General features: G+C 47.4%; 1 protein-coding gene and 1 long non-coding RNA gene across 3 annotated transcripts in view; one reads left to right on the top strand and one right to left on the bottom strand.

Annotated features, from left to right (window-relative positions):
- Positions 1 to 24,715, bottom strand: part of LOC135374292 (uncharacterized) — an 83,831-nt gene that overhangs the window by 7,269 nt on the left and 51,847 nt on the right. For both annotated transcript variants that reach the window (XM_064607278.1, XM_064607279.1), the window contains 2 exons: positions 13,066 to 13,148; positions 3,912 to 4,128 (listed from right to left, as the gene is read on the bottom strand). In XM_064607278.1, coding sequence (XP_064463348.1) covers positions 3,912 to 4,128; positions 13,066 to 13,148 — 300 coding nt within the window. The remainder of the gene's footprint in view (positions 1 to 3,911; positions 4,129 to 13,065; positions 13,149 to 24,715) is intronic.
- Positions 21,286 to 24,715, top strand: part of LOC135374293 (uncharacterized) — a 32,518-nt gene continuing 29,088 nt past the window's right edge. Inside the window, exons 1-2 of the long non-coding RNA XR_010416836.1 lie at positions 21,286 to 21,303; positions 23,094 to 23,219. This is a non-coding gene — a long non-coding RNA (uncharacterized LOC135374293). The remainder of the gene's footprint in view (positions 21,304 to 23,093; positions 23,220 to 24,715) is intronic.

Genomic DNA, 24,715 nt, shown 5'->3' with positions numbered 1-24,715 from the left:
GTTGCAAGCAGCGCTGGGCGTGCTACTGAACAGCTGACGGTATCAACATATGGCAGTGGACTGGGGACTTGGGGAGCGACGGCCCCGAGCAGGGCGAGGACGTCGGCGGTAGCGACATGGGCGGGGACATAGAGAACGGCTGCGCGTGGTGAGCGCTGCAACAAGTTGAGTAAGGTGATTGACTTCTGGTGAGGTGAGGTAAGGTGAGGTAAGGTGAGTCTTATGGCGGACATGCAAGCCGAAGGATCTTGATGAGTTGATGAAGAAGGCGTAGGAGGAGCTGAGGTGGGGGTGAGGGCAAAACGTCCACGTTCATGACGGACGGTGGGGCGACCTCCGCTACACCGTCAGCGAGTGTGGCAAGCGCGTTCGTGGCAAGATTCGACGCTGCGGCGAGGACCATTTCCACGTTGCGCGGAAGCCGTTGCAGGAACAGCTCCCGGAGGAAGCCGTAGCTTGTTGAGGTGGCCCCGTCACCGAGCAATTGCTCCATACGCCGCAACAGCTGAGTAGGGCGTCGGTCCCCGAGCTCTTCAGAGGAAAGGAGCTGTTGCAGGCGGGAGCGGTTGGAAGAGGATGTGCGCTGAAGCAGGGCGGACTTGAGTTTGTCGTACGTAGCATCCAAAGGAGGTGAAGCGATGATGTCATACACCTCTTCAGAGGCAAATGGAGTGAGCGCAGAGATAGCATGATATCATTTCGCGGCCTGCGCTGTGACGCCGGATAGATGGAACTGAGCTTCCTCTTGGACGAACCAAGTGGCCGGATTTCGATCCCAAAAAGCAGGCAGCTCGATGCCGGCGGTGGAGATGTCGGCGGGTAGCCGAACCGGGCTGAGAGAACCAATTGGGGACGGGGGAGGGGGGGGGGGTTGGACGTTCCGTCTCCAGTATAGCTGGGGTAAGCCCAGTGTTCCAATTTCGCGTCACCAGTTGGAGAGAGAGAGACAGGCAACCCGGGAGTCGGCCAGAACAAAACTGGCCGCGAGGTCCCAAGCACGAGGTGCCCGCGCCGAGTGCGCTACCGGTGCCGGTGACGACACTGGCCATACGGCCGCTACAAGCATATACACGATAAAGTTGTAGATACGTTGAGGAAGAAGTCCAAGGGCCGATGTCGATACCCGAGGTTGTGACGAATTTCCCCTATATATTTCACAGGACAGACTGCCTCTCTCGCCCACTACCGCAGTGATTGCTTTCACGAACTGGAGACTCATTCGTGCCGACCTCCGAACATCTGTGTACACCGCTATGTCCGCAGGGGCCCTCTCGCAAATCATTCGTTGCGCCATTCAGGACGCGAGGGGTCGTCTCTAAGAGGGTAACTGGTCGCGTCGGTCATTCTCCACCAATTAAGCACCTTCGGGCATTACTGTCGTCGAGCAGAAAGAACGGCTCGTGGAGCAGAGCAACTTCTTGACATTGTGGCATACCGACGGACGAAAGCTAAAGTAACAAGAAGAACTTAAGAAAGAAGAATGGAAGCGTTGGTGTAAGATTTGTCTACACCTTCCGACAATCGCGATGCTTCTTGGGGTTGCACTCTGGCGGTTGGCCGGTTTTTTCGATGTGGGCTCGGGGCAACTCAGTGCTGCACTGAGCGGGTGCACTTAATCGAGGACGTTCAGTGCGAAACCAGTGCAGTTCAGTGATTTCCCCAGAAATTCATTGCAGGCGGGGGAGGGGGGTGCCGAGCTTTGAAGGGGGGGGGTATGCTTGGTGAAGGTTCCATTTACGGGATTTTTCTTAGACACCGAAAGTATCATGGCACAATTGTGACATATCTGCACAGCTTTCCCGTTTTATTTGTCCCTGTTATTACGTTAGAACACAGTACATTAGAATACAGATTCATTGTCGACGGCATTTCAACATTAAGACGCGTAATCACACGGCCGACAGAGAAAAAGGACTCTGCACCTTGTCTCACGAAGCTCAATGAATACCTAGCAACTGAAAACCTTAGACGAAAAGAGCAGAATACCTTGCTTGAGTGAGTTGGGCGCGAACGGTTCTTGATGATCCACATTGAGTTTGCGTGCCGCACGCATTTTTTTCTCAAGTATGCACGCAATATATGTATTGAACACTCCTTTCAAATGATTTTGGACAAATGCATGGTACGATCATCTGCATGACTGCGGTCCTACAACCCAAGTTTAACAGTACAAGATGCAATTCGCTGCGCCGGACTCACTACCAGAACGTGTTGGTGGCCGAGCTGGGTGGGGGTCACCTGAGAAATTTCAGGGGGGGTTGAAAAAATGCAGGGAGGGTGTACACCCCCCTGGTGGGAGTGTAGGGGAAATCCCTGGTGCACTTTATCGAGGATGGCAAGCCGCACCAGCTCGCACGGGGTCGATTGTGACTGACGCTAATAAATCATTAGGCTTTATCAAGCGTCACCTGCACCTGGCCTCACCTGAAACGAAGTCTCTCGCCTACACAACCTTAGTCCGACCACAGCTGGAATATGCCTCTACAATCTGGAACCCATCCCAACATCTCTTAATCGACAACGTGGAATCTAGAATCTGTACAGAACAGAGCAGCACGGTTAATTGCTCGTGGTTATCATCCTTTTTCCAGCGTCTCAGCCATTGAAGTCTCTCTCCCCCTCCTCCTCTCCACTCTCTTACTTTTTTGATTACCAGACGAAAGGTATCAGGCCTGGCATTCCTTCATAAGTTATATTACGGTCACCCTCTTCCCTTTCCCTCTTACTGTCAACCCCCTCACAAGTTATTTCCGAGATTTGATGATCCGCACAAAGTACTTGCTCCATCTACGCGAACAAAAAAAAAAACTCCTTTACTCCCCACACCAGCTGATGGTGTCAAACAGGAATGACCTTCCTGCCCGCATAGCATCAGAACAAAATACATCGTCATTTATTTCCAAGCGCTATGATCATTTTCAGAATGGATTAGTTTCTTTGTGTGGAATCAACGAATTTTGTGTATTTTTGTGCACATCGTTTTGGTATTTGTCTTTTTTGTTTGGATACAAAACCTCCCCCTTTATATAATTCCCTTCACAAGGGTCCTTAAAGTAAACAAATGAAACGAAATGAAACTTGCCATCCGGAGCTGAACCAGGATTGAAGCCTTATCGTCGAACCTAAACCCGTACCAAATCGATAAACGTTTCCGACTCTTTGCACAAAACACAGACAACAGCATGGGATATTAGTGTCGCAGCCTCCTGCTGAATTCCAGCACACCATCACGCGAAGGTACTGTGGCTAGCAACAGCAGCCAACAGGAGGAGCCGTAGGGTGTGGGTTGAACGTGCTGTTGAACAGGGCTATACAAAACCCGCCATTCAGAGAACTAGTATCCGCGAAAGCGTCGTGTTGGACGTCAATACTCGAAATAGAGAAGGGGCCGCTCCCTGTTCGTAGAAGAAACTAAAGTCACCAAATAGGGTACAGAGTATCGCATTCCTTTTCCGCGCCGGAGTCGCCCTTCGGTGTTTGCGATTCGACCGATCGTGTCACGTGGTTTCTCCTTCGAAGAATGCGCCGTCCATGTTGAGTCCCCTCCCTCCAAAACCGGTTTCCTCGGTTGCGAGCTGGCTTGACTGCGCGCTGTTCCCCGCCGGCGAAGGGAGAAGTCCGCGTCCCGTTGCTAGGCGACGCAGCAGCGCCGGACCCAAGATGGCGTTCTCGCTCACCGGCGTTGCTCAGTGTCGCTACTCTGCTCCCTATTTAGTGAGTCTAGAAGACACCACGTTGCTATTACGTCATGCAGGCCTGATTACGTCACGGGAGGGAATCGCCTCTAAATTCGTACGGCTTTTGAAGACAGCGCACAGTGAAATCAATGCGCTCTTGAAAGGCTATACTTGGTGAGCGGTTCCTGCTTGAGAGAGAGAGAGAGAGAGAGAAAGAAAATGATTCATCCTTACATGTACCAGGTTCAGAATGTCAAGGTTGAGAAAATACATGGATCCGCCATTCATTGTCTCAGTACTCTCGATGACAATGGGTTCATCGTTGAAGCTGGCGTCCAACACCGCAGAGGCGCCCATTATCCTGACGGTGATGTTCAACAGCTCGCTTGATGATGGGTAGCCGAACGACTTCTTCGCCTGGAAGCTGCCGCTCTTGAGTGTGACACCGACCCTGCGAGTGACGTTTCAAAGTGACGCTCACGCGCACAACAGTTTTCTACATCGGCACTCGTGCAAGATAACGTATTCTTACGAACTTGTGTACCTGACGTTTCGTCAGACTAAACTTCAGCGTATATCATTAATTCTTGTCCTCAGGTCATATGATTTATTTATATATCAGTTTACCCCCAGGGCAAGAAGCGTTAGAGACGGGAGTGGATTGCAAGTGGTTACAACAACATTCTAGTAATATAGCAACATGATAGTAATAAGAACATACTGCGTTAGGAAATTTCACACTTGGGTAGCATAATCACAAACAGCGACCGCAAATAAACTAGTGGATGGAATCGATGTGAGACAACCGTGAAGGTGGTTCCAATCCTGGCTTGTACGGGGAACAAAGGAATTTGCGAAACATGCAGTATGCGAAATAGGCATGTGCACTTTTTGGGGATGATTGGCACTCAGGACGAGTGCTGCTGCGTGGACTGCATGTCTACCAATGAAATCCTTGGGAAACACTCTCAAAATGGAGGGCACCAGCAATGCCTTATTCGTAGAAAGAACCACAGTTAAATTACCCCACGAAAACCGAACGGACAAGTTTCTTTGGAGCCCTTACCAACTGTGCTTTTCTGCGAAAATGGTCTCATTCTTCCTTTCTATGCCAACCTTAAACGCCTGAAGCGTACTGTGTTGTATGGGACAACGAAATGAAAAATTTTTAGATTTTTTTCCCCCAGAAACAACGGAAAAATGGAAAATGAAAGTAATTCGGGCGGCAGTGTCGTGTACTTTTTTTCTACCGAATTCCCCTTGAAGCATCGGAAATTGGATATGTTTCTCAGGACTGGTTAGAAGGAAAACAATAGATGGCAAAGACTACCGTCATACTTTACTTAAAAATCGCGCTCTGCTGCCCTCCGCCTCAGACCTGAGCAGTTCCTTTAGTTGATGTTACCTTTTCATGGCAGGAATGCATTCGTCATTTCATGGGCCGTCAAAAGGTTTGTATAATCGGCTAGACAAGTCTGCGCTCTTAAGTCGGGTTTCTGTCGAATAATTTTGTGGAGTTTCACTCTAATTCGTGACTTGCTTTGGTTGAATCTATCACGTTACCGAACTTATATTTGCAATCACCTGTCATTGATGATGTCCTCAAAGCCCCCCCGATGGTGTCTCAATTGAGTCATCTAACTGGCTGAACATTACTTCAACGTTCCCGATACTGCAATGCGTACTCCTGTTCGGAAGGTTGTGCCGCAGTGGGTCCCTGTGTTGAAGACACTATCACTGTGCGTAATAGCAAGGCCCTGCGGGACACTTTGAAGCAAAAAGTCTTTTCGAGTGCGCCTGAGCTGAGTTTCACAACAGAATTGCCCAGCGAAGGAAAGTTACTTTATTTTATTTTTTATTTATTTGACATTACACACTGAACAGGGGCTGTTTTTTGGAAATACGGGAAAGTGAAGCATAGGCCTGTGTAGGAATGAGGGAGGATTCCAATTTGTGGGGACTGAACCTCAGAGGCCGCGAGCCAGAATGTTGAGTACGCGCCGTTAGCCGCTGCTGCCTCGTCGGCTTCTTCGTCTTTTTCTCCCATCTTTTTTTCCCAACTTTTCTCCCATCAAGAATCTGTCACTCTAAGCTAGTAAAAAGAAAAAAAAAGGAAACGAAAGAGGGGGCTGGTGAAATCATTATTAGATAATGCGGTGTAGAAGCCTCGTTGCCCTTTAACGGCTTTAATGACTTCTCTAAGACGATGGGTATGCTGCTCAAAGCCAGGTTGTTAAGAACCGTTAAATCTCCATTCGTTATTGTCACGTTTCGAGCCACGTTCAATGAGCCCAATGGATATGGGAAGAACTATTAGTGTCTCCGTTTTATCACGAAGTTTTTTGCGCAATTTAAGAGCAACTGCTGCTCAATGGGGTAAGACTTGGTTTTAGTAGGACTTTCAGGTTAGATCGTCTTATACCCCAAACACACCGATGCAGGAACCACGTCGCATGCAATGGTGATTAGGCAGCGATTGTGATCGCCTTCAGGTGCGGACAAAGCGAGTCTCGGCGACAGAGATCAACAACGCAGACACTTGTCCCCCGTTCGCGAACATGGGGTGCGTTCGAAAACCTACTCGAGTCAACTCGGGAGTAGCTCTCTACCCGAAGCGCCGTTCCAAAATCGGGTCGAGTAACTCGATGACGTCACTACCCGCGTTCCAAAACAAGGTAGAGTAACCAGAGAGTTAACTCGATTCAACTCTCCTCCGAAGGCTGGTCAGGGAAGGTTCGCTCGAGTAATGACGTCATGCTGTTGTCGTCTGCTCTTTTCCGCAAAAGCGCGTTATCGAAACCAGCTGAACGTTTGGTTGTCGAAAAGCCTCGATCTCCACGACGAGTTATCAGTACACAAGCAGACACGGAAATGGCAACACTCTTCCGATGCGGATTGTGTGACATGGTTTTTGAGGACCAGGCGAACGCCCAAAGGCATGTGAGCCGGATACATTACTGCCGCTTCATCGCGCTCTGATTACGTGTTTTGTTTCAGCGGTTCAGCTCATATTCGACACCGAATCCCGCGGACATTTCCCAAGCATGCAATGGCCGATGGCCGACGGTTGGCAAAAGGTCGGATGACAGTTGACCAACGACTCTTTCGGCCATCCAACGTCGGCGCAACGTTGCTTAGTGATAGGCAGAGCGTGGTTTGGAAAGCCGTCGGCCAGGGTACAGATCCGTATCAAGAAACGAGCTCGTTGGCAAAGCGCTTGCCAAAGCTTAGACCAATCTCGCCTGGGGGAGAGGGTAACGTAGAATGGTGTAGTGCTACATAAGTTCGACTTTCGATGGACCAAAGGAATTTCTCAAAACTAAAGTCATAAGAAACAGAAGCGTTACCTTCATGGCAAATTAATACGACAAGAAATTCACCGTTTCAGTGTAGTTTGTGTACACGCCAACTTAAACTTAGACACCTCACCCTTCATTATGACACACACGCAAACAGGACTCTCGAATTTGCGGAAGCTCGCGAGACAAGCTATGTATAGTATCTGTTTTTCCTCAAGAAACACATGCCGTTGTGAGTTTGGTCGTGTTGTGGTCTCGGGCATCTTACGGGCTTTTTTTTAATAGTTTTAAAAAGCTCTTTATTTTTTGCATTTTGAAACGTCGTGCTCACTTGTCGTTGTGGGAAATACGAGCAAAACAAACAAATAATGATATATCTTTATAAGTCCCAAACGTCAATTATCTTACACCGCGAGACAACTGAGTATGAGAATGAGCGACGCCGCAGGAATGCTTTGGTCTGTATCTTGGCACAAGCTTGGTACAACGCAGGCTGGCCAATGCTTGGCAAATGATTTGCCAGGGTACAGATCAGTATCGAGAAACAAGCTTGTTGGTCGATGATGTACCAAGCAAGGCCAGGTAGGCCAGCCTAACTATTGCCAAGCTTTGCCCAACCTTTGTTTGTTGCTTGGGTTCCGTGACCCTAACCACGCCCGCATTACTACCTCAGTTCCAGGATTCCAACCAGCAGCTTCCACGTTTTGTGTTCTTCATCTTCTGTTGTCATGACGTTAATATTTTCCTTTTTTTATATTTCTTGTGACTACAAAATGCAACTGGATCTATCCACTTCATGCACTTGGGGTAGCTAATGGTACGTGAAGTCTTCCATTCCACAAACAATTAACAAATAAATGGTGACAATGTCAGCTGCTTTTCCCTTTCATTCTACAATAGAGGGGCTTAAGAATAATTCAGCAGTGTCTTGGAAGAAGTAATACCATACAAGCAATCTCTGAATGTAACTGTCCAGTAAGTAACTACATACACAAAGTGCTGAAAAAGCCAAATGCCCACTGGGCCGACAAGACAGAGTTCAACTATGTCCGGCGGGGCATGGCGACTCCTGTAAACAGCTCACAATACAGTCGTCGTTATTCCCAGTCGTCGTTATCGTCGTCTCGGTAAAATAAATCTGGCGCGCGCGAGATGAGAGCGTTTGTGACACCGGCCTCCATCTTAACTCGGTCGGAGTCCCCATGCGTTCCCAAAGCTACTCGACCGGGCGCGTACTCTGTGTCACATGGTACAACTCGGTCATGTGACTTACTCGACTCGAGGGTTTGTTTTGGAACGCACCCATGATTACACACTTCAAGGAGGATTGGCGCAGGCGCAGTGGCTTCCTTAAACCCTCGCCTTCTCTCTACTCGCACTGCCGGTTCCGGGTTGGCAAGGTAGCGGCGATGACAGCGACCCGCACGATGAAAACAACATCGACAAATGCCGAAACAGATGAAATCGCATTTGTATTAATGTGAATTTCTTTCAAGTAGGCATCCTGGACCAGTGTTTTCTCTTAATTTTTAACTTCTGGGGGTATTGTGTAACGCTTCCACCGGACGGCTGAAAATGAAAACCAAGACCACGAACGTGAAGTGCGGACGGTACGACGTGCCCAGCGGGATTACGCCGACCAGGAGTGCGGACCGATCCAGATTGTGTGCGACAATGCGTTTTGGGTATTACACAGTCTCCGAGGTGCAATGTGGATCGTGGAAAGAATCACACGCACAGACACTTTCTTGCGATGCCTGCGAAAATTTTACAGCGACAGCTGTTAAGGGTTCAATTTCGTGAAGATCCAGTCCCGTACGTCGCGTCGCCGAAAACCCGGCAAGATTATGCGAAGAAACGAGATAGCTTTATAGAGAGAAGGCTGCTTTCTCGTTTCTCGTTGACCACTTGCAACCCTTCCCACGTGAAGCATTTTTTGCAGTTACAAGTGGCCTACATGAAGCCATCTCAATTTGAAACCACTTTGAACCACGTTGTACGTAAGTTGTTTAAAGTGGAAATTGTTTCATAAACTATTTGGGGTTGCAGACGTTTTTTTCGCCTGGTTGGTGACTCCGACGGGGGGGTATGGTAGACGGAGCCACCGGTCATCCTAAAGTGACGAGGGTTTACCGGTGGCTCCATTTTTAAGGAGATGCCACGGGCGCATAAACAGATCTGTCGCTGTCCTTCATTTCGTGCCACTATGACTTGCACCATATCTGTCATTTTTTTTGTGTGTGTGTTCAATGTGGAATTGTATATATTGAGTATTTGCAAAAATGAAAGATTACGGCAGCACTAACACTGTCCCGACTCTGACTTAGCAGCTCATTAATTGTGAACCCCCCTGGAAGGAAACTTCCACTGTTTCGAGGCAGCCTATTCGGCGCGAGATCCAACAGTATCGCCAGCATGTGCCTGTCCCCTAAAACGGCTCTTAGTGTGGGTACGCGGCTGGAGCCGTGCTTTCACTGTGACCGTCGTGCCCAAAAATGTGCATGGAACGCAATGTTTCTGGGCATCGAGCTATTCATATCGTTTCAGAATGAGTTCAAATGGCTTTATGGGGGACTGTTTTCACTTGTCAAGTTCCTCCACCAGGCTCCCATAGCAGGATATAGAACGTGCATCTCTCCCAGTACGCAGGTTCCTCACTTCATCGTCTTTCTAATTTAATTGCAAAATTATGACGAATCAAGGCCAGTTCCCACATACAGTGTTTCGCTTTATAACGCTAGAAAATAGCCCCCAAAATCTTGCGCTGTTTTTCCGCCTGCCGTTCTCACATACAAACGAGCGCATAGCGCTATCCTGCTGGGGTCACGGGGATATCTCGTTGCGACGTGATGCACCTTAGTACCGTGATTGCCTACTGTCGGCGTCGGGTATCCGCAGCATCAAAGGGGATGCCACTTTCGATGCCGTGGTCGCCATACCAAACTATGGTAAAAAAACACTAATGCATTGGCAGATGAAACTCGTGGCCATTTTCACGTCGTCGTCGTCGCCTTCCCGTCTTGCTGTTTCGAGTGCTCGGAAGCAGAACAAACCCCAGCTTCCGCGACGTCACGGCTGAAAGACCGAGGTTGACCGAGGCTCTACTTCGACAAGAGCGGTTTTATAGCGGTTCGTAGCAATGAGAGGAGGAAAATAGAGCGCAATTTTCGAGCGCTATGTAGCAATGTGGGAACTGGCCTTCATGCCGGTGCTGCTCTCGTCCTTGAGGTCAAGGCAGCTTCATAGAAGACAAAAAATGGCGGGCATGCACTGAAAAATTACAACAACAACATCCGACATGCGCGGACATGCCACTGCCAGTCGCAAAGAAAGTGGCAACACTGATTTGACGAGGACCGCGGCATGTCCGTTCCATCGAAGAGCCAGCCAGAGAACTTAACCACCATGCTTTTTTCTCCCGTAGAAATCATGCATCTGCTTCCCTAGCGGTTACTGTGTGAACTAATTTAAAGGCAAAATTAATAAGAATCGTGTCGTCGCTACCATGATCCTGAACAAGGGTGTAGCAGCACTATCTTCATCGTCAAGAGAAGAATGGTACTGCTTCAAAAAGAAGCCCCGCTGTCAAAAAAAAAAAAAAAAAATAGAGTGCCCAGCTAGATGCGTCAAGAGAAGAAAGCATGCTTGATAAGACAGAACTGGATGGGGCAACTCTGGGCACCTCTGGACATTGCACAACGAGTACTGCCACGCGAGCCAATATACAGCCTCACATGACTGCTACACTACAAAAAAAAGCAAGCACAGAAAAAAAAAACACCGACAGTAGAGTTCCGCCACTAGTCCGGCCTAAACTAGAATACGCTGCGTCCATATGGGACCCCTCTTCTAATTCTTTGATCATTTCAATCGAGCTCATACATAATAATGCCGCACGTTTCATTACCCACAACTATTGCCGTGCTGCTAGTGTCACCATTATGAAAGAGTCATTATCACTTCCGTCACTAGCCTCTCGGCGTAAACTTGCTCGTCTATCATTATTTCATAAAGTTTACCATCAGATTCCTGCGCTACGCGCTCAGTTGTTACCGCCTCCTTCCTATGTTTCATCTCGCTTAGATCATCAACACAAAGTTGGCATTGCTCCCTGCCATACATCTGCCTGTTCTCATTCTTTTATTCCCCGCACATCGGAAGAGTGGAACCGCCTTCCAGGTAACATCACTCACATATATGGCCATTCAAAGTTCAATGCTGCACTAATTACTTTACTAGAGTGTTCTAATTGATTGTGATATTTATGGTGTACTGCATAGCAATGTTACTTTTTTGTTATTTATGTTGTTCATTGTGACTTATGTGACTTATTTTAGTGTTATTCATCTAATTGCTTTTGTATTTTCTGTACTGTTGTGCTTATTCTGACCTGTATTTATTATCTTTGTATATTGTGTTTGTGTGTAATAAACCACTCCCCTCTGTAAAGCCTTCGGGCCTTGAGGAGTAAATAAATAAATAAATAAATAAAGAAAATACACTTCAACAAAGTGGAGAAGACAATCACCACCATCAAAATATTTCCACGCACACAGCAGTCAGTCAAAAAAGAAAAAAAAAGAGAAACGGTCCTCATCGTAAGTCCACTCGACACAAAATCAACCAGAATGGACGCACACCATCCACAAGTGCGGAGCCACACGTCCTTGCCCTGCGAGAGGCGATCAGAGAACCAGAGTGCAGAGATCTGAACACTGACGCCCTCTTGCTGGTATCACTCATTTGTCCTGACGTGATCTCACTGAGGCTACACTCTTTTTTCCACTAACGGTCAACGCAGGTCCTACGAGCAGAATCAATTTACGCCACATGTGTCCGCTCAGCCAGGCATCCCATTCCAGAATCCTTTATTGATAGCGATCATCATCGTGCTTCTTACACTCGAGCGCTATCGGCTCTGCGCGACACCACAGCCACCCACCAGTGAGCGGCAACACCATAGGATTAACTTAGGAAGACTCAAGAAAACGCACTTGGCGCGCCGACAATAGGATTCTCCTATACCCCCGAGCGTGACAGCCCGGGCGTACCCATCCGTTGCTTGTGGACAGTGTCAGTAGTCGAATTTCGGCCTCCTAGCGACAGTGAAGTCGCTCCCTTTGTTGCCAACCCTGCGTAGTCTCGTGGGATAACAAACGGTGGTGGAGGCAAATAATATCGGTAACGCCAAACCAATTGCCACACTTGAGTAAGACCTGTGTGCGTTGGAAGGCTTACACAAAGAAAAGCAACCTATGGTTCGATTACGGATGAACTCGCCATGAATTGAAAGCGTCATGGGGAAACCGAACTGGAGATGCAAACCAATTGCAATACTTCAGTAAGACCTGTGTGCGTTGGAAGGCTTACAAAACGAAAAGCAACCTATGGTTCGATTACGTATGAACTCGCCATCAATTGAAAGCTTCATGGGGAAACCGAACTAGAGATGCAAACCAGTTGCAATACTTGAGTAAGACCTGTGTGCGTTGGAAGGCTTACGAAACGAAAAGCAACCTATGGTTCGATTACGCATGAACTCGCCATGAATTGAAAGCTTCAAGGGGAAACCGAACTAGAGATGAAAACCAATTGCCACACTTGAGTAAGACCTGTTTGCGTTGGAAGGCTTACAAAAAACGAAAAGCAACCTATGGTTCGATTACGCATGAACTCGCCATGAATTGAAAGCTTCATGGGGAAACCGAACTAGAGATGCAAACCAGTTGCAATACTTGAGTAAGACCTGTGTGCGTTGGAAGGCTTATAAAAAACGAAAAGCAACCTATGGTTCGATTACGTATGAACTCGCCCTGAATTGAAAGCTTCATGGGGAAACTGAACTGGAGATTGGAACTGGAAATTCATTGCGACGAAAAGAATATCACATAATGATATCTCTGTCCAAAGAAACCTGTCCGTGCTTTAAATCCCAGCACTCTCTGGATTTTTCGACGACTGTCATATTGGAATTGTTCATGAAGGCTTGTACGTTACAAAGATAGCTTTCAGTGTTTTAATTTTTGCCATTTTTATCGTGCATTATATGTTCTGCGTGCACAGCAGACTGCCGTTCAAACGTCACTTACGTCTTTCCGACATTATTGACTTTTCCAGTGACAGTCGTAACAGCTCCGACTTGTATATATCCTGGAGTACCAGGATACTTCGTCTGCAAGGAAAAGAGTTGTGGTGACGCTTGCGACTGTGTGAAGCCGTTGCACGCAGTACGGTATCGTGCATCAATATCATCATCATTCCCGTACATGGCTGTCTTAATAACTGCTATGCAACCTGTCGAGCTAGGGATAGCTGTGCTCCAAACACTGAATTTACCTGCAACCTCTTACAAGATGAAACTCTGGAAGTAGAGTAACGCTATAGCGTTACATGGCTACGTACATGCTTAACACATGGTTAACACATGGTTACATGGTTAACGCTATAGCGTTACGTACATGGGCTTGAAAACGCTGCTGGGAGTATTTGAGTGGCAAGTCTATGATAGAAAGAAGATGAGAAAATAAAAGAATATTGTAATCTAAGCCTGAAGACACAATCGCAAATAAGCGAAGGAATGAAGTGTATGTTGTTATACATATTGTTATTTCACCTATAAAGTGATATTGAATTTCTTGCGTGATTATGAAATTCTAACTGGCGACGTACTCGCCGGAGGATTGTCGGAGTTTCGGCAAATACCTTCTGGAAACTTTCACCACCATCGAGGGAGGCTTTGGACAATTTTTAATTGGGGAAATTTATTTTTTCAATTGAATTTTGAAAATCACCAAGCGAAGCTCACTTTTTTTTAAGTCTTCCACGGAACATGAGGCGAACAGAGCAAAAAATGGCGTTTTGTGGGCGGTATAGGCCATAGGAAATGCATGGTGTGAGAATTTGCTTTGCTTCCAACTTTTTTTCTACAATGTGTGAGCATATGAAAAAGATATGGATAAAACTTCAGGCGAGTGACTACAAGTCTGCAAAGGTTGAAGCACCAGAGACATTATCTTGTGTTTTTAAAACCGCGATCAAAATGTGTAACCTTTCCTAAATTCACCCTGTAGACAGAAGTATAATTTTCTTACTCACCTTCCCCAGAGGTCTCAAAATTTCCCCACACATTAAAGAGAAGAAAGAGAACGCGATTCATACTCCGTTGCCTCCTTCGTCATTGATCCCATCACAGGAAGCTCGACAACGCGGAGCGGCCTCCCATTGGTCTCCTCAAATGATATCTCATGGCGATTGGTTCTGCATTGGCAGCCTTCTTGCAAAGGAGAGGGAAGCGCTAATTGGGTTGTTTGTTTGTTTTTTTGGCAACTCGTAAACGACGCAAGTGACGGGACTCTCGCGCCTTCCGTCTGTCGTTGCGCCAGATGTGCACCCCTCGTGTTTAACCCCGTATTCGTGGGCGACACACACATTCGTGCTGGCTTTTTCTTTTTTTTTTCTTCGGAATATGACGCAAACAATCAAGCTACAGCAGACCTCGGCAATAAGACTCATGCGTACGATACATCACGATATGCACAATCACAAACACCGAAGCGAAGAGTCTGACGTGATTGCAATCATTTCGACGAGGGACTTGCGATTATCATAAGCAAGGCTGATGCAACATGAATGAGGAGGGAAGTTTTTACGGTTGCGCTCAGCTGCGCAGGGACATCCAATCCAGGGGCATCCAATGTATTCCTCCGTAGACGAAAGCGTGCTGGGCGAACGCAATGCAGCCTGGACACGTCCCCGTCGCACGTCACAGCAAACGTCAAGGCACACGTGACCTTAAAGATGGCGGCGGCCGTGATCGGCGGCCAAACCGACTGTAAACAATGCGGTTGTTGTTTCTGGACGACTTTTTGAATGTTTTTCGATCACGGTAATTATTTTTATCCGATAATCTCACAGTAAAACGCGCAGTTTTACACACAAAGCCTCGTATTGTTGACAACTTCCAAGGACGCGATGACGACTGCGCGTTAAGACTTACAGAGCCGATGCGATGTACTTAAACTAAGAAGAAATGGGCTACCATGTTGCGGAAGAAGCACCGCATAGTTTACGCTGGCAAAATACGGTAATCTCTTGGTGTTATGACGGCGAAAATATGTCGGTAAGTGGCAAAACGACATGTAAACAAAGTCACATGACCTCAAAATGACGTTTTCTATAGCGTGCGACCAGGACAAGATGGCAGTTTTGCCAAAAGTACCCGCTTGAGGGTAGTTACAACAATGGCGGGTGTGTGTCATGGCGGGTTTGTCCTCAGCTGCCATCTTATCTCGCTGGCCCGAGCAGTGCGAGCGCACTGTGGCGTCCCACGGCGGTGCAAAAAGGCATCTCAATAGAACCGGACTACCAAATGGCGCACTTACATGTATAATGATTTCATGGGCCATCACAAGCTGCGACGCTTTGAAGGCCGGTGTTGTTTGCTAAGCTGAAACAGCTCGCGCTTACTTTTTTTTTTTTGTGTGTAGCATGACCGATTCTTTTGTATCGTATCCCGTATCGATGCCGATGCGCATTTTGTTGTATACTGTTGGGACAATTGAACCTCTGTATGCAATAAGGGGATAAGTCCAAAAATCACAAACCGATAAAGGGGCCTGATCTGATTGTCCGTCCCATTGACAAACATGCATTTCCCGTTTTTCACCATGCTGTAGCAGGCCAGCAAATCACAATAAGGTCCTAAAGTTTCATTCACAGGTGCATACTGGTATGTGGATGTCATCGCAGTAAAAATAGTAAAAAGGGGATAAGTTGACTTATCCCCTTATTGCATACAGAGTTTGCAACCTTAAACGTTATTCTGCGTTGCATTCGTTTTGGTCGTTACCGGCCTCAGCGGCTCATCGGTGTAGCGTGTTCGCCTTATGATCACAAGATCGCGGGTTCGAACCCGCTCGAGCACGCCAGCAACTTGTTGGCAGGGTACAAGTTGCTTAGACACGCCGTCTTCCGCGAGGGACGTTAAATACGGGGTGCCGTATGGTGTTGTTTCATCGCAGGTGACCCTCAAGTGGGCAAAACAAATCTTCAGACCGACCACTGTGGCGCCGCTCATGATCTCAGCTTTATCGCGACGTAAACCCCTATTATTATTAGTAGTAATAATAAACCCACCAGTTACTATTATTGTTGTTGTATGTATCTGTATGTTTCTACTGTATGTATCAATGTGAATATCTTCCAGTTAAGTTATTGTTCGTGAATATATCCCGAATATGTCATGTTTTACTTACTCTCTATGCAGGGTGTTTCAAAAAACGTGTCATTCGGACTTTATAAAAAGACGGGGCGACGGAAAAATACGGGGTAAAGGGCACTTGTGTGGCAACTGAATTTGCCATCTTGCAAAAATATTTTAATTTGATTTTAATTAAGATAAATTGAATTTCTTTAATTGAACTCCAAAATTTCCCAAGTCAACCTAACGTTTTTTTTTTACAGAATTTGAGAGCCCGTAGCGAACTTAGTCAGATCCACCAAGAAATCCGCTCGATATTGCAAATGGAACTGCCCAAAAAAAGTCCCGAAGTTGAGGCTTCAGAGTTTCGGGTATTCAACAGCGCACCAAATCAGTCGCAAAGATGCGCGAAGGGCAGGACATGTTCCTGCCCCCATGGAGCTAGAACAGTTTATCGCCGGACCGGCGTGCAGCACAAGACGCGCCGATAACAAGGCGGGTGACATTCCACCATACGTTGATAAGCGGCAAACAAAAATGATTCCGCCTCTTTTTTCCCGCCCTGCGTTTTTTTTCGACCTTCTATCTTTCATGTGGCCAGGAGCAAGTCCTCCTCTCCACGAATCTTTGCGTCTGATTTCGTGCGCCGTTGAATACCCGAAACTCTGAAGCCTCAACTTCGGGACTTTTTTGGGGCAGTTCCCTTTGCAATATCGAGCGGATTTCTTGGTGGATATGACTAAGTTCGCTACGGGCTCTCTAATTCTGTAAAAAAAACGTTAGGTTGACTTGGGAAATTTCGGAGTTCAATTAAAGAAATTCAATTTATTTTCATTAAAATCAGATGAAAATATTTTTGTAAGATGGCAAATTCAGTTGCCACACAAGTGCCGTTTACCCCGTATTTTTCCGTCGCCCAGTTTTTTTATAAAGTCCGAATGTCACGTTTTTTGAAACACCCTGTATATTTGTATGTACCGTATTGTCTACGTGCGCCAATACCAAGGCTTCGGCTGTTCTTGAGCACGTTAATAAAGCTATTATTATTATTTTATTTTATTTTTTGTCGTTCCTGTGCCTACGACGGGAAGCCCGCACTCCTATAGTCAGAATTTACAACCAACAGACTGTCGCTATTTATGATAACATACCCTCTCGCCCCTGAAAATTAAATATCTGTTTTCTCTCGCAGACCGCTCCTGTATGATATCAGCGATGATACAGCGTCAGCCGCTGGCGCTGTGGGGTGGCGCGTGTGTTGTTATCGCTACCGTCTGAGTGCACTAGTAATGCCCCATGATCACGCTCTATAATATCGCGAACGTGTGATGGCAATCACCAGTGTCACTGTTTTTCCTCGTAGCGTGGTAGCCTGCGATAACCAGCTAGCGATCCTCGGCTGAGTGTGTACAGTATCGGACCGACGCTGCAAATAGTTTTCCTGCGAGTACGAGATGACGGACGCCATATAGCAGACACCGCTGATTACCCGTACGACTGAAATGGGCGCACACAATAGACCTGTTTCTCTGGGCCAGGTGGCGCGAGTGAGCAGCAAGGTCAGCGCCCCAAATTATGCAACACGCGGTAGTTTAGCAGACGACGCGCCACTTTCAAATACACGGTCTCGAGTTGTTCGCTCTTTTCAAGAAGCACCACTTTCACTGTGGACTTCCTACAGGTTTTGTAGGTTTCCTGGCACCATACCGTTTGAGACACCATGCAAAACCCGCTGATGAAACGACCTACTGTTGGGATCCGAGGCCGTTTGGGCCCGAAATAGCGCTGTGCAAACTTCACTGCCACGGCCCTATATCAGATGATTGTGATCGTGAGTTATCTTGAGTCAAAATGCCGAGCTCTGCACTACAGTACAGAGTACATGTCGGCACTAGAGCCCTGTACGGGCCCAGGGCCGACAACACATGCCAACACCGCGGACCGGGCCGGGCCCGCGCCGACAAACATGTTTCCGACTCATGGTGGTCAGGCTCGACGGGGTCGCGAAGCCAATTCCACGCAACGCAGAGCTATTAGTTCATATCATCACGTGATTGCGTCTCTCCTGAGCCTATTATTTGCAAAACCAAGCAAAGGACACTGCATTATGGGTATGATTCGATCCTCTAGAACTTGCTTCTGACCATTGCTCCTGACTCGTCATGTATTTCACAAACTCGTCATCAAACTCAATCAAACAAACTCACATCACTTGCACCAGTTACTTTGGTGGAAAACTCCTTGAATGATGATGCCAATGAAGGTGAGCAGGAAGATGGCGATGATGCTGCTGATGATGATGATTAGTGGTGGGGGTGGGGGTGATTGCGACAGAAAGAAAGTACACAACACTGAGATGTCACAGAACGCGCAAACACGCAACACGCAAACAGACGCCATTAGCTTCGCCCACTTCACGTTGATTGGTCCACGCCAAGCCTACTGATCGTTGATTGGTCAATCATAGCTCCACCCTTTATGCTAATTAGTTGCTTAGCTCCGCCCACCTCACGCTGATTGGCCCATGCTAAGCCTACTGATTGGTTGACTCCGCTCCTTTATGCTAATTACGTGGCTCTTTCACACTGATTGGTGCACGCCGATCGCCGAACTCCGCCCCTAATTAACTGGCTCCACTGATTGATCCTACTGATCACGCTCCCAGACTTTCAAAGCCCTATGATTGGCCGCGCGCATCGGGCCGTTCCTGCGTGATTGTGTAAACAAAATCGCACCACCCTCCAAGTGTGCATTTGAGTTCCATCCGTCGGTCGACTCTGGGTCCAGCGCACGACGAGGAAGGTACGTCTCACTATATTGTCTTCAAGATGAGGAGGTAACAGTTGTTCTCATTTTCAGTTCATTCGGTGTGCGTAGAAACTGAGAAGCCATGTCGTCTGTTTTCGAGAAGCTGGATAAACCCGGTGATGGGGACATTCAGAAAATGAGCATTCTTCCGGAGAATGAAAAGCTGGACGTGCTGGACTTACGCAAGCCAGACGCCATGCACAGGGGGGAGGCCGTGTGCGCGGAACTCCTGATGGAAAACGATAAACGCGTAAAGGTACCCAGTCATTTTAAGCGATTCAGAGTAAGAGTTGCAAGAAATGCGTGAATTACCGGATCTGAAACTGGAGGCTCATGAATGGATCGCCTGAAATCATCTTTACTCACTCGAAGAAAGAGTGACTGAGACCAGCGAAAGTCCACGTGTTCCATATGTAATCATCAGTAAAATAAAAGTATTTCTTGCTTTAAGAGAAAAAAATTGCTGTGTTGTGTGATGGATAAGGAAGCTATATAGATAGAACTATAACACATATATATTTAGTAAGAATACTTCTGACATTAAAAATGCCATAGAAGGAGTGGCATACACAGTAACAAAATAATACACTCAACAACTGAACACTGAGATTACTTAGTTCTATCTGTAATATGAGTAGGAAGGCTATAAAAAGACTAAGATATTGCTTATTCATCGACTAAGCGAGTATAGTTTGTGGAGAGGATACCATGCTTTCTTAAAGCAATTTTATATCATATCCCAAACTTTCTGCGCGATCAAACAAGTCAGAGCATCTGTGAATCGCTTAAAACGACTGGGCACCTTCACGCGTTTATCGTTTTCCATCAGGAGTTCCGCGCACATGGCCTCCCCCCTGTGCACGGCGTCCAGCTTGCGTAAGTCCAACACGTCCAGCTTTTCATTTTACGGAACAATGCTCATTTTCTGAATGTCCCCATCACCGGGTTTATCCAGCTTCTCGAAAACAGACGACACGGCGTCTCAGTTTCTACGCACACCGAATGAACTGAAAATGAGAACAACTGTTACCTTCTCATCTTGAAGACAATATAGTGGGACGTACCTTCCTCATCGTGCGCTGGACCCAGAGTCGACAGACGGACAGAACTGAAATGCGCCCTTGGAGGGTGGTGCGATTTTGTTTACACAATCACGCAGGAACGGCCTGATGCGCGCGCGCCGGTTAGCTGCGAAGGACATTTGGAACTTCTTGGAAACTGCATTATCGGACCCTTTTGTTTACAGAAAGCTTGTTTCGGCAATGAGCAGGTGGTGACGTGCGCTCATAGGGATGTTTTTTTCTTCGCATAGCGTTGTGTGATCACTGTTTACTTTCGGTATACGTTTTAGTACGCACGGCCTCGAGGACTAGGAAAACATGATTTACGAGGTGACCCAGTTTCTCGGAGAAAGCCTATTTATACCACCTTGAAACATACGCAACACTTTTTGCCGCTAGGGCCCGCCGCCAGAGTTCTAGTATAAATTCAGTTTGGCCATGACGGGTGGAAGTGCGTTTTTATATAAAACAGATGGCTTGAACATGTTGTGGCAAGCTCGTCTTCAGGGTGACCCAATTTCTCGGACCTGCAACCGTGGGGAAACAAGCAAGCGTTGATATAAAACAGATGGCCCCAACCGGACCGAGAGGGGTATAATTATGCGCCTGTGTTCCGGCTATCTACTTTTCTGTGCGGCTGGCAAGGTAAGTTTTCGACATGCGCGTGTGAACCTGGAAGGTGCGCGACATTTTGGTGTGCCTATATCGGCGCATGTTGAGCCTGTGCGCGCGGGCAGTCTAAAATCGTGTGAGCTGTCCACGCGCCCGAAATGAGTGACCTGCTGTGCCGCGTCGCGCGACAAGAATCTACGTGCGTCATACCGATGTGATGAGGTGAGCAAATTTTTTTGATGAGATGAACTTCACTCTTAAAAATGAACTTCACCGCATAGCACGCTCCTAGCCAACCATCATCTCGAATGATATCGCTATCTGCCCTGATTTGTTGAAAACGGGAGGCGTACGCCATTTTTGTGACACTTATGCTGTTCATAATTGTCATAGAAAAGGCGTACGCCCCCCGTTTTCAACAAATCAGGGCAGATAACGATATCACTCGAGATGATGGTTGGCTAGGAGCGTGCTATGCGGTGAAGTTCATTTTTAAGAGTGTTGTTCATAATGCGAGGAGCATTGCATCATCCTAATATTTCTAATATTGGTGCTTTCAGTAGAGAAGGAACGCGGAGGTGCGACTGCGCGGGATGTCCTGCGAAGGCAATCTGGAATTGTGTTTCTTCATACTCAGCTTGGGTTGAGTACGTGTGAAGCTTCACTGCATAGCACCAACCAATTTCGGTTTAATAAACGTTGGAGCCTCACCACATAGCATCACTACGCTTTGTCATTCTGCTTGATTTAATTAATTGCTTACGGTGAAATGCACTGTGTAAAACTGCAATATACGCCGACATGGGCACACTAAAGTCGCGTGAGCTCTCCACGTGCCGTCGGAAATTCGTGTTTCAGATATTGCTGCATGGTGTCGCGTGAGTGACATGTTTGTGAATCTATATGCCCGCCTGCGATGCTCTTAAAGGACGACGGAAACGAAAACAGGCTGCAAAGCTGTTTGCCTCATATTGCGATGTGTACCAAAACAATCCGGAATTCGACTTAGATTTGCGTATATTAGTTGAAACGCCGCCACAATCGCGATATAAAATTCGGCCGTGGAGCAATCTGAGCCCCTGGTGAGCGTCGCCGCGCCCCCGTAGCAGACCACGGAAGTGACGCACGTTGGCTCTCCTGTTGGAGTTCCTGACTTTCATTTCGCTTCATTTCATTTGGTGTTTCGGCGTACGTCTAATTCCTGCTACGGGGAAAGAACGGAGACGAAGAAGCATGTACGAACCCATCTCTCATAGGATATATTGTCTTCAGACTTCCACGAGATCTCCGAATCAAACATCTTCAGGCGTTATTCAGAATTCGCAGTGCTTGTGCCGGGCAGCCGCACATGGAGCGCGAGAGATATTTGACGTCACGCGCTCCTCAGATTTTCCCGCAATGCTTCGCGCGCTCCATGGGCGATCGTGTCGGGTGGGCGGCCCAGCGCTCTCGTAATCGTCAGAAATATGGCCATCCGCACAGCGTACTTGCAAAATACTGGTGGCACCATAATTTTACATAATATTTACACCTTGTTCGGTCCCCTTTTTGCAATGGAAAAATTTCGTTTCCGTTGTCCTTTAAGGTGAGCACATTTTTCCGAGTTGAACTTGTTCATAATGCGTCGTTGTGCTCTGTTTCGAACGAACGCGTGTGAGGTGGGTTGTGTGCGCTGGCTTTGTTTGCACACTGGGGGGAGCTGTGAAGGCAATGTGAAATTGTGTTTCGTCCTACTCAGTTTGGGATGGGTCTTCTTTTTTTAAGATTGAGTACGTGCGAAGCTTCACTGCATAGCATTGTTTAATAAGCGTTGGAGCGTCAGTGCGTCTTGAGCTTCACCACATGGCACCACTATGCTTTTGTCATTCTGCTGGATTTAGTTAATTTCATGTGTTGAGGTGCAACGCATGCTGTCTAAAATAAAAACGAGCCCAAGCTCTATAGGGGGGGGGGGGATATGTTTATTAAGAAAAAGAAAGGAAAGGTGCTCTATAGGGTTTATTGATCATTCAAATTGTTTTTCTCTGCTGAGCATCAACTATCAATATTTTCTCAATCATGTGCTTCTTCCTGCTCAGCTTTTTTATTTCGAACGCGTGCTGGCTTCCCTGCTTAGCATCGTTTTGTGCACTCTGTTTAATAATGTATTTTGTTGTTGTTGTTGTTGTTGTGGGTCTGTGACAAAATTCATTCTTAACAATGAACCCACAGCAGTTGGGCCTAGCGATGAGTGGAAGTGACCAATTGCAGTTGGAGCCTGTTAGGGAGCTCTAGACATAAGTGACCAATGAGGGGCTTGTAGTCAGATGGGCCAATGAGCAGACCACTTGCAGTTAGATGAACCGACAGCAGTTGGTGTCTATCGAGGGAGCTGAGCGACCAATGAACGCAAGAGATGACCAGATAGAATTATGGACTAATGATCTCTCTGATGCAGGTGAACCAACCCATGCTCTACGATGCTGCTGGACCAGGAGGCTGTTGTACCAAACAAAGGTTGAAATCAACGTACATTTGGGGACGACTGGGGTGACGGGAGCGCTGAGAGTCTGGCACGATCAGGGTCAGTTCGGTTAGGTGTTCTGATATATTTCGTTCGCGTGAGAGTGGAACAAAGTGGAACAAAGGGGAACTAACACCGGTGTAGCGCAATAGAGCCGAGATCAGTCATTACTAAACTGGGGGCAAGGTATACATACATATCGCTCACGCGCCGCTGCGCGCTGCCTTCCAAAGCAACCAAGCACAGAGCGGCTTGCCGGCAGAGAAACACAACCGCTCCGTTCACGTGTACCCCCTTACTCTGAACCAGTTAGCCGCGTCCTTTTTCTCGCTGCCGCCACGCTCTTTAGTAAATCTAAATACGCCTCCAGGCCTCGAGAACACAAAGAGCAGGTGCGGGCTGGGAGGATGGAAGCCATGGACCTGGGAGCATGGACAGAGTCGGTACGGAGTGGGCCCAGACCCAGTGCGGGCCGTAGCAGCCGGGCCTTGGTCGGGCCTGAAAAATTAGGCCCGTTCAGTGCTGCATCTCATATACTTCTGGCAGGCGTAACCGAGGTTGTTCAAAAGAGAACGCTGTAGTAGTCGCCTGTTATGTGCGCCAGGTTCCGGCGTGTTTGATTAATCATACTTCGAGACGGGGAATTTCACGTTTACAATGCATAAACAGCAAGCAGCGTGTGTCTTGTGCTGCGGGAATGTCAGAGACATGCAAGCCTATGACGTGTCACGTGTAGTCACGTGGTATTACTTCGTCAAGCATCATGAGCGAAAGCCCATTGGCCGAAGGAGGCTGCGCGCTCCGGGATTGGTTGACAAAGTTTCGAAATTGCTGACAGCTCACTCTTTCACGGGCTCATTTGCTCAGGTGCTCGTTTGTGAAATTGCACGCACTCGTGGCTCTTGCTTGCATCCACACTCTTAAAAATGAACTTCACCACATAGCACGCTCCTAGCCAACCATCGTCCCGAATGACAACGTTCTCGCCCCTGATTTGTTGAAAACGGGAGGAGGAGCCTACTTTGTTCCCATTATGCACGGCACAAAATAGGCTCCTCCTCCCGTTTTCAACAAATCATGGGCGAGAACGTTGTCATTCGGGACGATGGTTGGCTAGGAGCGTGCTATGTGGTGAAGTTCATTTCTAAGAGTGCAGAAATAGACTGTGTTTGTGTTTTGCAAGTTCGAACTTGGTTTGGTTGCAGTCTATTCAACGAACGAAACGTCCTGTACGTACGGTGAATATATGAGTCAAACATTTGAGTCTATACGTTGCATCAATAAATGTGTGTTTAGCCTGTCAAAAATGTCTTAGTTATATTGGAATAACGGGCGCCAGGAGGGTGGGGGGATATATTTATTACGAAAAAAAAAAAAAAGGCAGGCAAAAAGGAAAGGTCAGCCAGGCATGAAAACCATTAGAAGTCAATGGTAGCCAAGACGGGCCGAAAAGCGAGCCAAACGGAGAGGCTGCTGATTGGCTGGCTGCTAGGCATCACGACGCATTTTCATTGGTCGTATGCCCAGTGTTGTCTAAATTACCTCAAACTATGGGT

This window comes from Ornithodoros turicata, unplaced genomic scaffold (genome assembly GCF_037126465.1).
Source record: "Ornithodoros turicata isolate Travis unplaced genomic scaffold, ASM3712646v1 Chromosome52, whole genome shotgun sequence".
NCBI classification, from domain to species: Eukaryota; Metazoa; Arthropoda; class Arachnida; order Ixodida; family Argasidae; genus Ornithodoros; species Ornithodoros turicata.
This window is presented reverse-complemented; position numbering and strand designations above follow the sequence as displayed.